General features: G+C 38.8%; 1 protein-coding gene across 1 annotated transcript; it reads left to right on the top strand.

The window, feature by feature from the left end:
• The first annotated feature begins 6,590 nt into the window (after positions 1–6,590).
• Positions 6,591–20,061, top strand: LOC410246 (netrin receptor UNC5B). The gene is made up of 13 exons (XM_393728.7): positions 6,591–7,209; positions 9,737–9,951; positions 11,191–11,404; positions 15,384–15,716; positions 16,460–16,627; positions 16,883–17,047; positions 17,560–17,595; positions 17,662–17,932; positions 18,006–18,154; positions 18,237–18,970; positions 19,086–19,474; positions 19,547–19,648; positions 19,727–20,061. The coding sequence occupies exons 1-13, from the start codon at positions 7,149–7,151 to the stop codon at positions 19,896–19,898; spliced, it is 3,009 nt and encodes a 1,002-aa protein (XP_393728.4). The 5' UTR covers positions 6,591–7,148; the 3' UTR covers positions 19,899–20,061.
• The last annotated feature ends 1,427 nt before the right edge of the window (positions 20,062–21,488 follow it).

Below are 21,488 nucleotides of genomic sequence, written 5' to 3'. Positions count from 1 at the left end.
TAAATTGTCGACGTATTTCGAAGATAATTTATCATATTATATATGATCTGGATATCAACAAAAATCAAAATATTAAACATATCCGGAGGCTGAATATGTTTGATTGCCGCCACGATTGTTATTTAATTCGGCTAAATGTAGACGTAATCGTACGAGTGATCCAGCGAAAGGCATCGTTCAAACAGTTTTCCGTGTAATTCGAGTTTCAGAACGGTTATCGTAGATCGGTGCAATTTGCACGAAAATGGAATAAAGAGATCGACCAAATAGTCGACGATAGTCTTAGAGTAGTTTGGGTAGTCTTATGCGGTTTATCGATTGGCTCTTTGATATGCATAAAGTACAATGATACATCGATGTCTGGAAAGTTTCTGGAAAGGAAATTGTTATTGCATTGATCATTTCGGATTGAGTTGTGTGCTGATTCTATTTTTTTAAAATTAATTATATAAAAAAGAGTGAGTTTGTTTGTCGCTGGAAAAACAATACTTTATTTATCTCTCTGATACATTTATAAAATTTTTGAAATCACCAAATTTACAAATACGAATGATTTTATACAGAGATATAAATGAAATTATATAGTTCGAAATGAAACGAAAATATAATATTTTTTTATACGAAGCTTCGTTTTCGCGTAAATCATGTTATTGAATATTTTTCAAATAAATAATAATAAATAAAATTAGCTAATTTTTGATTAGATACGAATAAACTATTAATAACGATTATTCAACATGTAAATAAAAAATATGGAACAAAATATTATAACTTAAATCCTTGTTTTTCAAAAAAAAAATATGATTGAACATTTGAGATTGAATTGTCAAGAAGTAATATGATTTTCAAATTTGATTCTCTTGCAAATTAATTTACAAATGAAAAAAATATTTTTTTTCTTTATTTTCATTTCATTTGGAATAATTTTCTATTACTCACTGTGAAGAATCATCTGATTTCATTTTTCAAATTTGATTAAAATTAAGCTTCCCACGTAATTTCGTTATTCGAGATTTTTTTGATTATTCTTATTTCGTGCCGTAGAATCTTCTTAATCTCATTTGCACTATGAATTACAGGATCATTCTGAAATAACAAAGTAATTAAAAATATAATATAATTAATGAAGAGCTCGTTTTTTTCTTTATAAAATTTATAATTACAAAATAAGAAATGATACATATCTTTATTATATTTATAAAAATCAAATTATAAGCATGGAAACTTACTCGAACTACTTTTCCACTTTTCCCCTTCAAATAAAATATTAAATAACTCCAAATATACACACTGTCAAAAAATAACTCACAACAAAGCACCCCTCGCGCTTACAAGCAAAGCGGAAATCAAACGAAATCAGGAAAAAAGAATTCGTTCCAGGTCAACGTGCACCCTTCATACTGTTTCCACTTTCCCGAAGCAAACAGCTTCCCTTTCACAATGTCCTTTCTCGAAACTTTGAACGGCGTTCGACGTCTCCGCTCACCGGAAACGCACTCCACGCCTGAATATTTCAACTCGTAGAGGGGCAGGCGTCGAGGCTTCCGCGAACAAAGGCAAACGTCGTACGAGACTTTCGTCCTTCCACTTTCCAATAGGCAGTCGAACGTTCGCCAAAGCCTCGAGGGCCAGGCCTGTTAATAATTCCAACCGGCACGGCGCTTATCTCGATTTAACATGATATATCACGTGCTGTGTTCGAAACGAGCGCGTTGGTAATTTATTCAAACGTATAATGCACGAGCACCTTGCCACCACCCACCACTCACTACGTTCTTCTAGCGAGCAAGCAATCGCCTTTTCTTCGTGAACCAACTTTTATCCACAAGGTGTGTATACAGGGTGATTCACCAGATATTACCGTCTCGTTTTTACTTTGCCACCGTTATTATCAGAAAGCAAAAATCTTTTATAGATAGAATTGAATTTTCCAGGAAGGATACATTCCGTTGTTGTCAATTTTCTTTGCAAATGGATGGGTTAGAGTACGCGTGAAGATCGGTTTTTTTAAATGGAATCGTATACTTTTTATCGAATCAATTAACACATCTTGATATCCTCAATAAAAAAAAAAAAAAGAAAAGTATTAATCTACTGTCTACGGTGATAAAAATCAAGATGATCACCCTATATACCTCGTCTTTTACTCGGGCGCGAAATTAGCGATCGCAATTAGTCGCGGCTCGTGGAGCGTGGCTGGCAACCGAGCACGAGCTTTCTTCCGTTGTTTTCTGCGATCTAGCCGCGGGCTCGTGCAGCCAGATTGTTTCCCTCGCTTCTGTTCCCTTCCATTGTCCCCTTTCTTCGTGGTTTTCCTCTTTCCTTCTTTCCTTCTGCCTCTTGTGCTCCAGTTTTTTCTCTTCTCTTTCTTTCTTTTTTTTTCTCTTTTCTTTTCTTAATTTTACCCTTTGCCGAGTATGCGCCGAGTATAGATGGAACTCGCGAAGAAGAAGATAAAATTGGAGTATTCGAGACTTTCTTTCTATTACTGTGTTCATTCTGTTGAGTTCCGTGTAGATTATTCCAAATTGCATTTGCATTTGAGAATGTCTCTTTAGCTCGTGGATTCTTTTAATATCTGGAGAAAAATATATAGAGAAGAAAATTATTTTTGTATTACGAGTATGTGTTTAATATAAATGTTCACACTGACTAGACGATGTATACAATTCTAGAATAATATTGATTACATTATAATATAATGTAATAAATACGATTATTATTCCTATCAAATGTATTTATCCACTAGGTAATTATCATGTGTATATATGTATATTACATCTATTCGTTGAATCAATACATTTATTTTATCATATACAACAGTATTAACTTCGTAGATCAATATATCGATAGCTCGTTGCGTACAAATATTGTATGTCCACCATTTACCATTTTCGAGAAAAACAGACTTAAAAATTCTATCTAATTCGCAATAATAGGGCATGCAATAAAGGAAAAGATTGTTAACAATTCAATTTTTTAAATTAATACCAAATATTCTTCCTAAAAAAAAAAAAAAAATTAATAAAGAACGACACGCGAGTCTGTATGTATTCTCGCTAATTCCACTTCCAAAGTGGAATCAACATTCCATATATCAGACCATCTTGGTTACAGTTCTGTGAAAAGTAAACGCACCCTTCGCAGTCAAATCTTACCAATCATAACGTCGCACAAAACTCATCTCGATGGCTGGGAAACGTCACGATTCAAACCCACCCTTCCTCCGATCCAATCGTACATATCGTATTCTTTCCTCCTCATTTCTCCTTTGTTCCACTCGCCCTTCTCTTCTTCCCCATTCTTTGGTATCACCCTCATTGTTCCGTCCCATTCTTTTCCACCCCTCCGCCACTTTCTCTTTCGTTCCTCCCGACCCTTGGACGGGTCACGCGCGCGTATTCCTCTCGAGGGTGACATAAACCCCCTTACAAATCGCTACGTGTGTTTACGTTAAATCGCTTAAGAGGCGCGTAAAAGCGCGGAATGGCCAGCGGAGAACCATCTAAGTCGAGCCTCGATACATTCGGCTCGAGCGTGTACGGGCGTTTATCTGGATTAGGAGTGGAACTTGCGCTCGTCTCGAATGCCATCGTCGTCGTGCACCCTTGTACGGGCCACTCGTGTACTTGGAACGTTCGCTAATCCGCAATACGGGGGTGGCATTAATCGCAGCGGAACTGCGGGATGTGATTAAATGGAGATTGTTCGAAGTTGTTCCTGCGATTTGGGGGTAGAAGTGGATAAGTTATGAGATGCGGAATGTTAATCACGGTAACCTTGATGGAAATAAGTCGTCGGATGTTTGGTAAATGTGGTAAATTTTGAGTAGGATTATAATTCTGTATTCGTAGTTTTGTAAAGACTTATTGCAATCAATTTATATTTCTTTGAAATGAATATTTCTTTCTTGATGAATTTTTATTTAAAATTAAAAAATATTCAAATAATATTGGTACTTTTTAATTAGTAAAAATATTTTTCTTGTTCATAAGTATAAATGATAATTATGAATATATTATCATTTAAAGAAAAATACAAGAAAAAAGGAAATGAAAGAAAATAAAAACGTAGTGAGCAAAGATGGTTAATCATTCTTTGTACTATGGATAATCTTAAGTTAAGTAAAATTGGATTTCACGAAAATAAACAATGTTCGTCGTGAAAGAGTTGGGATATCATATATATATGTGATACATGATGTTATCAAGTGTCCAGTGATTCACAGCAAAGTGCAAATGATGATGTCAAAGTGATTTTATTACATTCTTCACTTTTAACTCATTTTCCTCCGCTTCCCCTTTGAGTAATTTTGTCACAGAGTGAGTTTTCTCGGAATTGAGTTTGGAAGTCGGGAATGGCTTGCATTAATTTGCGGTTCTTTGATGGAACCTTGTCCAGGAAGCTACTCTGTTAGCAAAAGTCCATGTAAAAAGATTCACGAGACAAATTCGACTTTAAGTCAGTCTTATATATCATTTGTGAAACAGAGCAATCATAATAATACATTCGATAAATTCCAAAAATATTCATAACTTCTTTTTTACAATATAACATTCTTGTCTTCAATGGTCTTGAAATTGTAAGAATAGTAAGTCTTTTTAGTGATAGAAATTTAATCATATATTGAAATAAAATGATATTTTATTTTTTTGTATCATTATTTTGTCTGTTTATCTAGTATCATATTATTGAAAAAAATATGATAAAATTTCCTTCAATTTATCCTCCTTTGAATTTATGAATTACGAAATTTAGATAAAACTTAAACAGATATTAATTTCATTTTGTAAATATGATAATGAATATTTTATAGACATTTCGAATTCTTTTCATCATTATATTACGTGTCATAAAGATCTCAATTCCAATTTTGAAAACGTAGCATCTAGATATCTTCTCCTTTAAATTTTTTTCAATTTCAATTTCAATTTCAATAACTCGAAGTATCTCTCAAGCCATGAACTCAATCATCGTTTTACGTTTTAAGAATCGATGTAATCCCTCGAGAGTAACAAGTAACCTGAACCACGATATCCTCGTCAACGATCACGTCGACAAAAGTTAATCTGGTGGATGGAACGGAAACAGATCCCCAGGAACGCGATTTATTTACATCGAGGCGAATATCGGTTTCTTAGAGGCATAACCAACCGATTCGAAAGCTAGTTTACCGTTACACTGCCACCCTTCCTTGGAAAGGGATGTCGCGAGGCATCGACAACGCTTCTAACCTCGTTCCTGTGGTTGGATCCGATTTCACGTTCGAGCGGATTGGCCGGGGATCGACCCATAGGAAATCCCATACGTTCCCGCGAGGATCCTCTTCAACGATGATCAACTTCTACCGCCTTCGTGCAACATGACCGTACTCCACAATGATATTCATTCGATCCTCGTCGACCTGGTCACCTGCCGCACGAAGCCGCGGTAACAATGATCTCGTTATCGATGAAGGGATGGAGAATTGGATCCTTTGCTGCGTTAATTTAGGTTTACTAATTTTAACGAGAGAAGATATAAGTGTTCATTGTGGGGCACGAGAGGGCAGAGATTTTTTTTTAGGGAAAGGAATATCATTTTTTTTTTTTTATAAATATCCTACAGATCCACATTTCTATCTGGAATTAAACCCTGATCGATTGAAAAAGTAAATATATTACTCGTAATATTTAAACTCTCTTTCAATCATCGATTTTACATCAAGTTTTTCTTTCTTATTAAGAAATCTTCATTCCATCTTTTCCCTTATTCAATAGAAAAAGATTTTACATCTCATAATCTCTTTCAATCTCTTGAATCTTCATCAAATATTATTTCATTTCTCTTTTTATCTCTATTTTATTCTTTTGCATTTATGTACGATAGAAATACGATAATCTTTCTAAATTCGCAAACGCAATTTCAACTCATTTCTTTCTCGAAATTATCTCACCCTCTTAGAATACCATAAAATCTTGCTAAATCACCAATCGTGAAACACAATTTTACGCATCTCTCCAACAATCTCCCCCTCCAACTTCTCCAACATCCTCAACAAAACCTCATCTTCGGTTCATTTCATTCCAAATTATCCCCATCCTCTCGAAACTTTGCACTGAAACAAAAACCTTGAAAACCCTCATCTCTAAATCACTTATATCACGTATCTCTCGCAACCCCCTCCAACCCCCTTGGTTCATTTGATTCCAAATACATAATCCCCGCCTCATCCTTCCACAACTTTATTGGAACCTTGCCCACGTGGCGTGACTCGTTTGACTTCGAATTACCCCTCCATCCCTTATTCGCCTCCACCTACGGCGCAGGAAATAAAGATAAACAAGAGGATCGAGGGAAGTGGAAGTGGCCGAGGCACACGCGGAGAAGAGCGGCCACGCGTCTGATCTCGCCGCGGCGGAAGGAGGTTTTCCGCGGAAAGAAGGCGCAGCCTCCGGCATCCTCTCCAAACCGTAGCACCGCACCACCACCTCCGCGTCTCTGGCAGCGGCGTCGCCACCACCACCCCCGACGACAAGGGGATGAAGAAGAGCGACGCTATCGAAGCGAGACGTGTATATATGTATATATATATATATATAGAGGTGCGCGCACGTCGGCAAGTTCAGTCGTCTACCGCGTGCCGAGCGGCGAGGATCGTGCGCTGCCAACCCTCCATTTGCGAATTTCACCCCCGTGGAAACCCACCGTCTCCTCCGCATCGCGCGCGCACCGGGGGTCTTCCCGGTCACGTGTCCTATCTTGTGTCTTGCTCGCGCTTACGCGGCACGCTCGAACGGAAGCGCACCCGACCGTACCGCGCGCGGACTCGTCATGTAATTTGAAATTGCGAGCAGCGATTAACGCCTCCTTTTCTTTCACCAATTTTCCATTTTTTTAATTTTCGAAGGAGAAGAAATAATTTTTATTTTCATATATTTGATTCGGTTTGGTTTTTTTTTTTTTTTCGTATCGGGATATTTCTTCCTTTCTTTCTTTTCCTCTCGAGAAACGATGTGAAGAGTTAGTTCGAAGATTGATCAGTTGTTAGAGTTTAGAGGTTGAAGATGGACAACGGGTGAAATCGGTTGAAATTTTAAGCAAGATTGTGCAGATTGAATGATTAAGATTTAAGGTGGTTGAGGGATTCAGTGAGATGTGAGCCGAGGATGGAGCTGAAGATCAGCATACTGCTTCTGGCGCTTCTACGCCTCGCCAGCACCCTCGAGAGTAAGGATGATTTATCTTAACGCCAGGCTTACGGTTTGTAGTAGACGATGTCTGGCCTGACTTTAACCATAAATTTTTGGATCCTAGACTTGCGAGAGACTCTTCTTGTAAATAGTGATTCAAGGGTTGAAGTTTGCAATTTGGAAACCTCGTATCAAACACGATTTCTTCCTCCCGCATACATCCATCTGTACAAGAGTTTGATCTCGATTGTTACGGAGTTGTTGGTGTTTGCCGTTGGTATAGAGAGAACTTTTGGCGCGTTTGCATTGCTGTTCCGTGGAAAACTTTCCTTATCACGATACGTCTTGAACCGGTTAGGAAAACCAGATCCGAAACTTTTCCAATTATTAATAAAGTTTTTGAACGTAAACTTATCGAACTTCCTCTTTAAAATTCCTTTTGTAAATGATTTTCGCAATTAACTCGACGAAGAAGGAAACGATAAAAATACATGCTCCAAAAAAAAAATATAACAAAAGTTCCATTGTATTTGATCTCACCATCGAACGAGCACGAAGATTAACACGTAACCAAAAAACTGAGCAGAATGCAAATTAACCTACCCGTTGATTCTACGCGTCCGCGACACCGGAGGCAATTAATCATATCCCGGAAAGAGGATCGCGAAAATACGCTGCCGAGTGAATTAATTCCCAAATTTTCGTATCCTATAGGAAACCTCGAAAAAAGAAATGACAAAACAATTTCACAACGATAATTTATACAGTCACAAAAAAACAGTCGCAAAGATCAAATCGATATGATAAAACAAAAAAAAATCTCGCTTAAAAAATTCAATCTCTAAGATAAAAATAAATTCGAAGAAACGAATTAAACAATTATTCTAAAAAGAAGAATTAATTCATAAATTTTCTCGACAAAACGATGAAACAATTTATATCTAATTGTACAGAATTGCAGAAATTAACTCTCATGAGATGAGATTTAACAATTTTCTTTGAAAACTTGATATATTTCCTTCGAAGAATAAACTTGTCGCAGGGGACACTTCTATTCAAAAAAAGAAAAATTCAAACATTAATTATTTAATTGTCCCAAAAGGAGGATCGTAAAAATCCAAATAAATCGATTCTCAAACATTCGCAACAATTTCTCTACGATAATATATCACTCGGCCACGAAAAATTTACCAACAGTCGTATAAAACCCCAAAATCATTCTCTGTGTAATGTGAGCTAAAACTTAACAACTCCTGTGAAAACTTTACACTACGGGAACGTCGCGTTAGAACACATCCAACCGAAACATCCCCCATTCGAAAGAGATATATTCGCGGTGGCGAATTTACTCGTGCTAACGTTGATATTCTACAAAGCCCGGGGCTCGGGATCGTGACATGTTTTCCCGCGAGCGTGACAACGGGGGTAATCGTCTCTCGGTTTACTGCTTCAAGTCAAACAAGCAGTCGCGATCGCCTAGCCGTGCCGGGTAATAAAGTTTCAGGGCTGGACTTGGCGTGCAACGCGGATAAAAGAGGAATGTAAACGTAAAAGACTAAAAGATATACCCTAAGCGAGTGGATCGCGCTGACTGATACACGACGTAAAATCCCGTGCGCATCGTTAAACCGGGCTTTACCGTTTCCATCGCGCGACGTCTAAATTTACCGTGGCCGGTGTCGCGCTTGGGAGAGACATTCGATCGAGTTTGGATATCAAGCGTGCGTAGCTCGGCTTGTTACAGGCTAAAGATGATCGGGATGGAGTGGATCTCTTGGCTGGCTCGTTGAATTAACTTTTTCCGAGTTATTTCACTATACGTGTATTAGTCACGATGTTCGATCGTTTATCGACTGTTTAAATGGTGGAAAGTGGAAATGGATGAACGCTCTGGAATTCGAGAGGAGAAAGATTTAGAACGTTTTATCGAAGTGATCTTAGTAGCTTATTTTAAGATCATAGATTATTTGCTTTTAAAGGAAAATTATAATCTATAAAATTGGATATTTTTATTGGAAAATTTGTATAAACAAATTTTATTATGATATAATAAATCATGTAATTTTTCTTTAAAAATTATTGATTAGTAATTGTTGTTGTACAATTGCTTGGAAATTTATGAAAGAATCTATGCAATTAAAAAATCACGAGAAATCTGAGAACAAATAGGAATTAGAAAAATTTTAATTTAACATTTTAGCTTGTTATTTTATAAATTATAAAAAGGAATACCAGTTAATCCATAAATGGTTTCACTTTCGACCATGAAAATAACACAACATAAAATTAAACCATTCTCTTCTTTACACACTCTGCGCCTACCCTATTCTCTTTCAACCTTCATTTTTTCCCCCGCATTTAATACGCCCGAAGTTACGCACGTTGATCATTTATTCATAGTTCGCGGGAACTTCCCTCGAGTTCCTATAATTGGATTAATCATTCAAACCCCACTTTCGCCAACTTTTATCGTCTCGTTCATTCAATAAAACTCTTTCTAAAGATCTTCCGCTCGATATTTGAACTATCCGCGGTGTAAAAAAATCTCTCCCCTTTATTTCCAGACACGAAGGAGGAAGAGGACGCGGAGGAGGATGATGAGGATAATTATCCCGTGGACGATTATGACTACGGTGACTACGAGAGCGCGACGATAACCAGCGATATCGATCTTATCGCCGGTGGCTCGTTGCCGATCTTCTTGGCCGAGCCTGTTGACACGTTCGTGGTGAAGGGGAAACCTGCGACCCTTCATTGCCGCGCGGCTCATGCTCTTCAGGTAATAAACGCGAAATAAATCTCAAAACTCACTGTAGATCCAATTTCAAAAAATAAAATTTTCATATAACTCTCAGACATTTTATTATATTGCAACAGACATGCAATGATTTTATTTTTAATTTTTTAAACGCTGAGATGTATGCATGCGTTTGAGGATCGTTTCTTTTTTTTTTTTTATATATATAGTGTAATAAAAACAAACACAATTTCAATCATGCGTGAAAAATTTTTACAATGTCCAAAAAATATAGGAAATATGTTTTTATTATTTTATATATTATTTTATATATAGGACGTCTTTTTTTAATGTTATGAACAAAAGATTCATACAAAAATTATTTAGAAAATATATCATAATTCTTTATAAATAAAAGTTATATGAAAGTTAATTTTGGTTTCTTGAATAGAGTCGTACTGCAGCTTCTTATTTCCTGAAAAAAATATTATTATATGTTATTTATATAAAAAAAATGACTGATTTAAGAGATATTGTAAATTGAATTTTATAGAACTTATTATTAATTCTGTAAAAGTTTGAATGGTACAGTATCTTCTAAATTAATAATTTCTTGATAGAAGATAACAACCTGCAATTAAAAATTATATAAGATTAGTAAAATATCATATGAAATATTAAAATTGACGTAAACATCTTGAAAAAACTACGACAAATTTTTGCATGATAGACGAAAATGTAATAGCCTGAAATATGCTTCCTTCTCGATGCGCACACATCCGATTCATGTAAAAAAGTTTCATCTCTACAAACGCCGCTTGAAATCTCACTTTAATGAACCTCGCCAACTTCAAAGAACTTGGAAACACCACTTCGCATGTCCCAATTTTCCTGAAAATTCAAAATTGCAGCGGTTCATCGGGCAACAACCTCTACAACGAAATAACCTACTAAGATCTCGTTAGACTCTCCGTACTCCATGAAACAATAGAATTCGTTAGATAGAACGTTAGAAATGGTGTAACAAAGGGTCAAATAGGCGTCACTTTTCACCAAAAGAGAGAGAGAGAGGGAGGATACCTTTTTGGGTTCCACGTTTCGCACTTTCGTGAGGCAAGTCTAGCCATCTAAGTCGTCTCTGGCCGTTTCCCTTCGTCATTTTCCTCTCCACCCTTATTAACCACTCGAGAGCTCCGCCACGACGTGGACAACCGACGTGGCCTTCTCCCGCCCTTTTCACGCACAGCCAATTACCAGCCATCTTATTCCGCTGCATTGCAGGTGTATTTTCGCTGTAACGGTGACCGGGCTGAACGGTCGCAGCACCAGGATTTTGTCGACCCTCGTACCGGAACAAGGGTCGTCGAGGTCGAGTTGAACGTGACGAGGAATGAGGTCGAGGAGTACTTCGGTAGGGAGAGGTTCAAGTGCGAGTGCGTGGCATGGTCGGGACCAGGTCAGATTCGAGGGCAGCCTGCCACGGTTGAGGTCGCTTGTAAGTAGAGAACACTCCAATCTATCCGTTCATGTCCTCCCTCTTTTTTCCTATTCGAGCTTCCCTTCGAGCCTGATAGGAGATCGTTTCTTTTCTTTACTTTCCCACTTTTGATACTCCGTTTGATGATCGTTGCGAAAAGAATATTCAAAATCGCATTTCACTCGCGGGGACTCGATTTAAAACAAAAATACGAAGTTACGAAGATTTTTTTGTTTGTATGTTAAAGAAGAATAAGTTTTTCTGATCTCTTTTTAAACAACTTTTTATAAGATGCAATCCTCTTTTATCCCTCTTGATTATTCTGATTTAATATTAAAGATTTGTGAAAATAAAGATAAAGATTAAGCTTTCGCTCTTCAGGGACGTTATAAGGCATCAAAGGCAACTTTACGATATTTTCAAAGCTGTGATTGTCAAGATAAAATGAAATATTATCAGTGTTTCGAGTTGTTTGCTTTTATTAGTAAAAGTTTTTGTAATGAAAAGTTCCTGAAAAGATTAAACATTTGTGAAAATAAAGTTGTGACATCATTTCTTTGTATTAATATTTTCATTGATAAAAAAATTTAATCGTGATTTTATGAGATTACTGGAATAATATTTTAAATATTATACAATAGCAATTTTATATTTGTTGTAAAACAATTGTTTTACTGTACAATAATAGGAAAAACCTCAATGTGTGGGATTAAATTAAATATTTCAGATAAAAAAATTCTAACTAAAAGAAATAAAGTAAAATAACTTTTTGCTTTTTTTGAAAATAATGAAAATTTTTTCAAAAAAATGACAGAAAGTTATCCTAGAGATAATTCACACAGAATGTATATTTTATCATGAACAGATTACCAATTATCATAGGAAAAAATTATTCGAACAGATCCTCCCCTTCGATCAATCTATCCAAATCAAATTTTCCAATCCCAAGAATAATCCCTAAATAAAAACTGCCTTCTCTTTATTACCAAATTAAAACCTTCGAATATAGTTCCTAAAAAAAAAAAAAAAAAAAAGAAAGAAAAAAGAAAAAAAATTCCTATTAAACTTTTATCGGCTCACCAGGTTGCTCCATTAAAGACAGGATGTTACGATGTAATTAAAACGGACGATTCGTCGACTAATAGTCTTCATAATTCCAATGGTGCAATGAGAGAAGGGCGAGAGGGAAAAAAAAAAAAGAAAAAGAAAGAAAGAAAAAGAGGACAAAAAAAATATAAAAGTGAAGGGAAAGCGGGTGGGAACGAATTAACGCGCAATTGTAGCATGTATTCGAGCGAGCTGTGAAAGGGAAGGGAAGAGAGAAGTGGGGAGGAGGGAGGGGGAGAGGGTTTAGCTTGAGCGGCGGCGGTCAGACAGAGAAAATGGCCGGGAGCAACTAGCACCTGGAATCGGTCATAAAACGTAACTTCATTAACCCGATTAGCACAGAGCCGGCTCTGGAACAGGGGTTTTCGAGATACCCGCCGCGAAATTCACTCCGGTAAGCTTGGCTGTCGGCGAGGGTTAGCTTGGTTGCGGCGCGAGGGATGCCGCGCCCGCTTGTTTTCACCGGATATCTCGTGACGCGTAAACCCGAGTTTCCAAAATCTAATCGATATTCTATTGCAAAGCAAACACCTGTGAATACAAAATCGGTGAGCTACCCTTCCGACCATCGTTCGTTCGATTTTCTTTCTTTCTTCTTTTTTTTTTATTTTTATGCGAAGGGGGATGAGGGGTGAGTCGGTGTATTGTTGTCATGCAAATTGGAACGGTAACCTGTGAATCGAGATGGTGAGAGTTGCATGACAATGCGAGCCGATCCGCGACTTTTGAGACTAATTGTGGGTGTCTGGCGGTTTGATGAGAGGAGGATCTAGAAAGAATTTGAAAAAGATTGTAAATGTAGTTTGAAATGCTAGGGATTTAAACGAAAAATATTAGATCAATTTAAAAAAAGGGATTTTAAAATATTTCTCTATTTAAATAAATATAATTGAAAAAGTTAAATATTGATGAATTAAAATGAAAAATTGATTAATTGTAAATAATTTTTTCAAAGAAAATTTATCATTTAATTGTTATGTAATAAATAAAAAATATGAAATAATTATTATTATGAAATAATAATATGACTTGATAATTCATTTAATATACATTGAAAATTTTTTTTAATCTCTAATGGTTAAAATAAAAATGATTTTAAACGAATTATAAACTGTTTTTCTTCTTTAAAATAAGATTGAAATTTTTAATTTCATAAAAAATTAAATTATATTATTATATAAATTATATATATAATTTAAATTATATATATTATTCATAAATATAAATAGTATACTGGTTTAATGTTAAACTAAAATTTTAATTTTTTTTTAAACATTATATGATACTATTAATAAAGGAACACTATTCAAATTGGCAATAGAATTACAAAATTTCATTATCAGTGAATTCAATGTTCCTTAATAAAATAAATCATTCATTAAAATCAATTAATCAATGCAACTAATGATCATATTCTCAAAAACATTCTTTAGCCTCTCTTCTTCCTTACCTCTCCTTTCATAGTTCTATTTCTACTCCATTGCGGATCGAGGAAATCGAAGAAGTGATTTCCACAAAAATAGGTGAAAGTTCAAGAATCGAAAGAGCAATTTTCTCTCAAACGTGGGGCGCAAATACACAGGAGACAAACAGGACATAGAATTAAATCTGTATTTGCTAGCAAACAGGAAATGGACGTGCTTTCGAAATTGAATACGCGGTGTATATCGATCGTGGTGATGTTTCGTAGTCGAATACGATGCTATTCTGCGCGATCCACTTGAGAAAACTGGCTGGTTTAATTAATAATATGACGGTAATTTTGTTGGAACGATGATTTGCTCCAAGAACAGAGCTTTATTGCTAGAATTGGAGAACGAACAAACCGTTTGATAACACGCGAACGCGATTTCTAAGAATATTGATAAAATCAAATGGAAATTTTGAAAACAAAAATATTACAATCAATTGTCTAGATTGATGTAAAACAAAGAAATTTTTTTAATCCTTAAGATTTCAAGCTTTTGTAAAATTTAACACTCCAAGTATATCTTGAATATGTTAGAAATATGTTAAAATTAATATTAAAATTTTCTTTTCACAAGTACAAATATCATTCTCAGTACAATCATTTTGAATTTTTTTATCGTTTTAACTTTATTTCTTATCAAATACTTATTATCCTCACCGAAAATTCACTTTAATTTTTGTTACAATCTTGAATGTATTAAAATAATTTTAATAATAATAATAATTTAATGAAAAAATTTCACGAGACATATTATGAAAAATGAAATAAGACTCATATTTGAAACATTTCGTAGAAATTAATCAAAATAAAAACTGATAATACTCAATGCTTATAAATTATTCGAATAACTTTGAGATATTTTTAAAAACTGGCAGTCTACATATCTAATCTAAGTTTTCATATCTAATCTAATCGATTTCTATCCTTTCCATTCACGTATTAAAAACACATCTCTGATAACAGCACAGCATCGAGGTGGTCTAGACAGCGGGGCAAGAATGTTACAGAGTGGATCAGAGTACTCGACGCCATTTTACTTTACTTACACCGTTCCCTTCACAAATGATATATAAAAGCGGCTATTTTTCCGCGTATTCGCTACACACCGAATAATATGGCGTTGGCTGGCGCACGAATGCAGCAGCAACCCTTCACAGCCTCGCGGATCGAGCGAAATCTTTTTCTGCCTTCCCTGACCAGTGTGCTCTGCTCGAATGCAGAGCATAGAGACGCGGCCTATAAAAGCACCCCTGCATTTATACACGCGGCCTAATATCGCTGAGTGCCCTGCTCCCTCGCTGCTATCCCTCCCTCCCCTCCCCTCCGCTGTCTCGTCGACCTCTCGTGCCTCGTGTTTCCCCGGCTGAATATTAAAAAAAAGCCTACCACCGGCCCTCGCCTGGTGGTCCTCGTGCACAGACCTGAAGAAGCACTTCCTGTCGCCGCCGTACTCGTTGTCCGTGGAGGCTGGACGGAACGCGGAACTCCGCTGCACCCCGCCACTAGGGGTGCCCCAACCGAAGGTCTACTGGCTGAAGAACGGCTCGCCTCTCGAGACGATCGCTGGCTCGACACCAGCTTCCTCCGACAGCATACCGAACGACGTGACAGGGGCCAACAACTTCGTACAGACCGGCGATGGACACCTGATACTGGGAAAGGCAGAGTTGAGGCATCAGGGGAATTACTCGTGCGTCGCTGAGAACATAGCCGCGAGGCGGGTCAGTGAACCGGCTGTGTTGACGGTTTACGGTGAGATTTTTGCGGATTCCGTGGGATCCTGATGAATATCGTATCGAATCTGAACGTAATTAGAAACGATGATCGTGTATTGAGAGATAATTAAGCGTATCAAGAAGAGAAGGTGTAGACAATGAGGGAATTGGAAAAGTATTGCGTGAGAGATTGCATAGTTTAATAGGAATTCTTGGTAGGGAACCGGTGATAATTGTTGTTTCCGAAAGGGTTTAATGAGATTCAGATTTAATTTAACTAATTTTTGTCGAAACGTTTTTCTAATTGCGTTCTGCTTATTGTTGGTTTGAGAAACATTTTAATCGTAAATTGTATCTGGCATCATGGCGAGAAAAGTGAGTGGTACTATCACGCATCGTTAACCCTTTCGCTACGGTGGAACTGGTAGTCAATACGCTACTGTTGAACAAGTCTTGGTGGTATGTTAATCACGGTGGGTAGCTATGTTTTGAGTCAGCTTTATCTTGCATCTACAAGTACTTGTATTACTACGATGGAATGATAATAATTATCTCTATTATTAAACTATTATCCATGTTCGTATGAATTCAATTTTATATCTTCATCTATCCTTTAAAAAGAATAACTTCTTTCTTCAAAAAAAATGTTTTTCCGATCGTTATTAAGAGCGAAAGAGTTCAAATGCTTCAAATTACCACGTTGTCGTATCACTCTTCTCGTCAACTACGATACTTAATCCGTTCAATAATATTCCATCCGTTTTGGATTCGTTCCCAAAGTGAACGGCGGGTGGTCTTCCTGGTCCGGATGGTCGGACTGCAGCACCCGTTGCGGCCGAGGTGTACAAAAGAGGACGCGAACGTGCACGAATCCCGTGGTCATGAATGGGGGTCAAGCTTGTCCGGGTCCAGCCACGCAGAGGGTCGAGTGCAATCCTTCCTGTCCCGGTAAGCCAGACAGCACCAGCCAATTACAAAACAATTACAACGATATACAGTACGATGCCTGGTATAGCTGTTACCCTTTCTCGAGCTCAAAACAGTCTTGTTCCCTGTCCCATCGACGAAACGATCAAAGACGAGACACATCCTCCCAGACACTGAATACAACAACGAGATGTAATCATTCCACCGTGGCCGGGAATACATCTCTGATAAGACGAGATTTAATCGGGATTTTCAAGTTCGCCCGTTGCCTTTCAGCGGTCGACGGCAGATGGTCAAGCTGGTCCTCCTGGTCCGCATGCGGTCCCGATTGTTCCAGAATAAGAAGAAGATCCTGCAACGACCCCCCGGCGAGCAATGGTGGCCGTCCCTGTCAAGGCAAGGACGTCATCGTCGAGTCTTGTTCCACGGATCGATGTAATGGTGAGCCCCAGCTGCGCTCTTGCCTCCTTTTCCCTCTCTTTCCCCCTTTCTTTCTTTTTCGATTTTCTTTTTATCTCACCATGACCGGGGCCCAGAGGCGGACAATTTATTACGAGCGAACGGGCTTCTCTTGTCCCGAGCGTCGCATCCGATGATCATCGTTCGCGGTCGCATGCTTGAAATACGATTTAAATTAATAATGACTCGCAGAAAGGCCTCCTCGATCCTTTACCCGTTGCTTCGTAACCTTCCTCGATTAACCGGTCATTGGACGCGGCAAATATTCCCATTGTTCAATGACAGACGTAACATCGCCGGGAGAGATTCGATTAAATTTTCGATGTATGGGTCGTTGAGTTGAAACGCGACGAATATAATAGGATGATACGTCAGCGGATCGACTTGTTCTGCCCGACTTGTTAGCAAATTTGATCTGTTGTCTCGAATCAGACTGTAAAAAAATCTCATAAAGTAAATCGTTTTTCTTCGTCTTCGTGCTGTACCCACTGTAGCTCTCGGACAGGATGGACCAAGAGTCTTCAAGGAAGGTAATTGCCACTGCGAAGAACTGTTCCAACGGTAGAAAGTTAGTTTGAAAGCTGTCGTTTCTTCAGCAACCAGGGCGATCGATCACAGGAACATATTGGCCCTTTGGATCACTCTGAGCCTGGCGGCGATCATTCTGGCGCTGACCACCATCTTCTTCGTTCGATTGATGCGTCGGAAGGAAAGGATGGAGGCTTTGTACGGTGTGGCCAGGTTGGACTTTCGTCGTCCGGGTGATCTCGCGAAATCCGTAGTATCGAAGAACGATCGGACAGTTCTCTCGGTGGACAGGCGGTTGGAGCAGGTGATAGACGAGTCGAACGCGTCTAGGATGTCTAGGTAAACGACCCTCGAGGAATTAAACCCCGTTCGATCCTTGCCCCCCGTTGAAAGTCTCTCTGACGATACGCAGATCTTGCTCGGAGCATCACTACGACGTGCCACAGCTCTCGCTGCCCTCGACCACCAGGCCATCGCCCAGCTCCTCCGTGACCAGATCTTCCTGCAAGAACTCGCAGCGTGGTAGAGGCTTATCGGATAACGAGGAGGGCCGATCATCTCGTAAGAAACAAGTACCATCAACTCGAACACGACGATCAGACAACGGATATAGTGACCAGCCTTGGTAACATCTGGTCCTTAGGTTCCACCTGCCAGGCGAATCAGGAAAGCACCAACGAGGACGACGACGAGCACGATGACGAGGATAGAACTGGAGAGGATGACAGGAATCACGAGGATTCTAGTGGGTTCATTGTGAGAGCAATGGTGGACGAGCAAGGTGCGCTTTTGGTGGTTCCCGAAGTTGGAGTCTCGATGTCTATACCCGAAGGAGCTATCTCACGTGGAAGAAGACACGGTTTACACTTGGCCGTCCTTGGGGACGATTCTCTAAGACCTAGTCTGCCGCCCAGTCTGACTCTACTGTCAGCCGTAGTGGCTTGTGGCCCGAGTGGAATAGATCTGGTGAAACCAGTGATCTTGCAATTCGAGCATTGTGCTGAACTGAGGACTGGTAACTGGGAACTGAGCCTCTGGTCGACCGATCTTGATCTCGAGACTAGATCCAACAATTCCAGCAACTCCTCTACGAGTTCTAATCTTACTTCGAGTTCGATGTGGAGAAAAATTTTGACTTTGGGAGGTGAACCTATAAATCTTCCTGGACAACCATTCGCGCAATTAGATCATTCCGGAGTTTTTTTGGTTACTGAGACTCCTAGTGTATACGCAGTGGCTGGGGAGAATTCTGTGGTGGCGCCAGGACTCGCGGTAAAGAGAATTTGCGTGGCTGTGTTCCTGTCACGTGAAAGAGATCACATCAGGTGCCATCTGATGGAGGACACAAAAGCTGCTTTCAAGCTTGTAATAGAACAGGTCAATATTAAATTATCTATTTTCAATTTTCAGATCAAATTTCAAATATTATTGCACTTTTCGGATTGTTTTTAATCCCTAAATATTGCCTGAGACTAGTCATCCATTGATACAGGAACGTCGGCTAGGTGGAACTCATATCGACCACGGAGCCTTAGGTTTCAGAGCCGGGAATTCACCGCTTCGAATCGATTTGGAGGACAGAGAAAGCGGATTCGTGGAACGGCAAGAGATACCGCATCGTCGTATCTGGTCTTCTACGAGGACCAGCGTAAGAAGATCATTTAGGATCGAGAAAACAGTGGGCGATCTGAGGCTCAGTTTCGAGCTACGAGTCTGTCAATGCGGTTTCGAAGAGCACACATTGTTTCTGAGAATTGACCTAGATCTGATGAAGAGGAACGGATCCAGTGGGAAGAGGACCACGAAGTCTGAGTCATCCATCGTTCTTCGTGGGAAGAATTCGAACAGGTCGACCGAATCCGTTGTTCCCAGACCGTTTAGGTATGACATCTTTCTTTTATCCCATTTTCTCGATCCCTGTATAAATCATTAATTGATTTTTTCCCCTTGAAGATTTTCCAAAACGCTTAGAAAACAGTTATGTCAGTGTCTTGATCCGCCAAGTGCGCGTGGAAATGATTGGAGAATGTTAGCGCAAAGACTTCAAGTAGATCGGTGAGAGTTTATCTATTTTTTTTTCATCGCCGAGTTAAAAGACAGTGAAAGATTGAAGCAACTGCTGATTTTATTCAGATACGTCGATTATTTCGCGACGAAAGCCAGTCCAACGGAGCATATCTTGGATCTGTGGGAAGCGAAACATCAAGAGGCCACAGCTCTAGCAGACCTATTGAACCACTTAAGACTGATGGGACGCGTGGACGCCGCTAATGTTCTCGAAAGTCGTCTCGGTCCATGGATTTGAGTTACGAATCATCACTGCCCAATGAGACATCCATCGTTTAAGATTTTACAATGTTTTGTACATATAAAAGAATCGGCTATATTACGAATAAGAAGAATCGATATAGAATCACGTTGTATAGATGCAACGATCGTGTTTGTACATAAAGCTCGTTTATAGCAAATATCGTCTCGTTTTCCGATAACCTGAAAATTATTCAACAAATATTTCTCCTCTTCAATTTCCTATTTCCTTCGATTTAAATTCATTCAAACTCGCCATCTTCCAAAATCCTAGATCAGTCACTGAAACGAACGATCCAATTCCAATCGTTTCCTATTCTTATCCATCGAAAATTCTCAAGATCTTCAAGTTTCGCAACAATGGTAGAACGGAAGTAGGCGCTCAAGACCAATTTACACCTGAATACCAAGGATTGGTGTTCTCCTGAAACGATCGTGAACCCGGTGCCAGCAGAATGCAGTCGAGAGTACATTTAACCGGCCATTTGGCTGCCATTCGTCGTAGTATCGCGAGCATTTCAGCCCGTGCTTCTACGTATTGCGTCCAAGGATGCGTGGGATGCTCGGAACAATGGACATTATCCGGTTAAATGGAAGTGAGGGTCCTGGGATTCTGGCAGGTTTCGAGGAGGTATATAGGTATGCGTGGCCCTCATATATAGGTATGCATGTATCCCTTTGCCTTCTCCTATTCCTCTCCCCTTAAGTTCTCCCTTCGTGCAACCCTCTTCCAAGAACCATGGAACCAGGATGGTGGACGTTTAATCACTGAGGATGCTGGTGGTATTAATTCCATCAGACAATGGCTGTATCGTTCAAGATACTGGATACACCATTTCGAGAGTTAATTTCGCAAATACGGATTCGATGTTCACTGTCTTTTTCGCTTCGAAAACTATTGAAATATGGAGGAAATGATCGATTGTGAAAGCTGAACGATGTCACGTCTCGATTATTGATTGTCGACTACGGCGCGATGGAAATCCATCAGGTGGTGAATTTTATTCTTGACTTTAGCGTATATAAGCGAGAGATTTTTTCTTCAAAATGAAAATAATATTTAAGCTACTAATCCAAAATAACTATCAAAAATTTTTAACTATTGTAGAAGAATCTTTAATTCTTTTTTAAAATTTTTGACAAAGTAATTCTGCATATATATATCTAGATAATCTCAAAATCCCAAAAACTAAAGACCAACTTCTGACACATTACAAGGAATAGTATTGTAGAAATTCATAATATCTAATTTGAAAGCCGCGAGATTCCCCATGTGCAGAGATTCCAGCCCCATATTAACATATCCTATCCCGATTAAAATCGAGAAGACAGAGATTTCCGCACAACCACATCGCCGTGATAACGTCGCCGGTAACGACGCGGTTATTGCAGCGTCCCGGCCATCGTATATGCATAATCCACGTCAGAGTCGCATAAATTCCGTATCCAGAACCGTATTAATTTCCCCGACTAATCGCGATTGGGATCTACAGGCAATTACGAGAAGGATAGGCCAATCAGATTGGCGGGCCGCTTCCGTTAACGCGGAAGGTCCGGTCACGCACACGCAACCCCCGATGTTCAATCA

Source organism: Apis mellifera, linkage group LG10 (genome assembly GCF_003254395.2).
Source record: "Apis mellifera strain DH4 linkage group LG10, Amel_HAv3.1, whole genome shotgun sequence".
In the NCBI taxonomy this organism is placed as follows: Eukaryota; Metazoa; Arthropoda; class Insecta; order Hymenoptera; family Apidae; genus Apis; species Apis mellifera.
The sequence above is the reverse complement of the archived record's forward strand: the minus strand, read 5'-3'. Positions and strand labels throughout refer to the sequence as shown.

Bases quoted from the DNA above. Each gene is read 5' to 3' on its own strand.
- LOC410246 (XM_393728.7), top strand. From the start codon at position 7,149: ATGGAGCTGAAGATCAGCATACTGCTTCTGGCGCTTCTACGCCTCGCC. The intron at 16,628-16,882 runs GTAAGCCAGACA...GTTGCCTTTCAG, and splicing joins GTGCAATCCTTCCTGTCCCG to CGGTCGACGGCAGATGGTCA. The intron at 19,649-19,726 runs GTGAGAGTTTAT...GATTTTATTCAG, and splicing joins CAAAGACTTCAAGTAGATCG to ATACGTCGATTATTTCGCGA.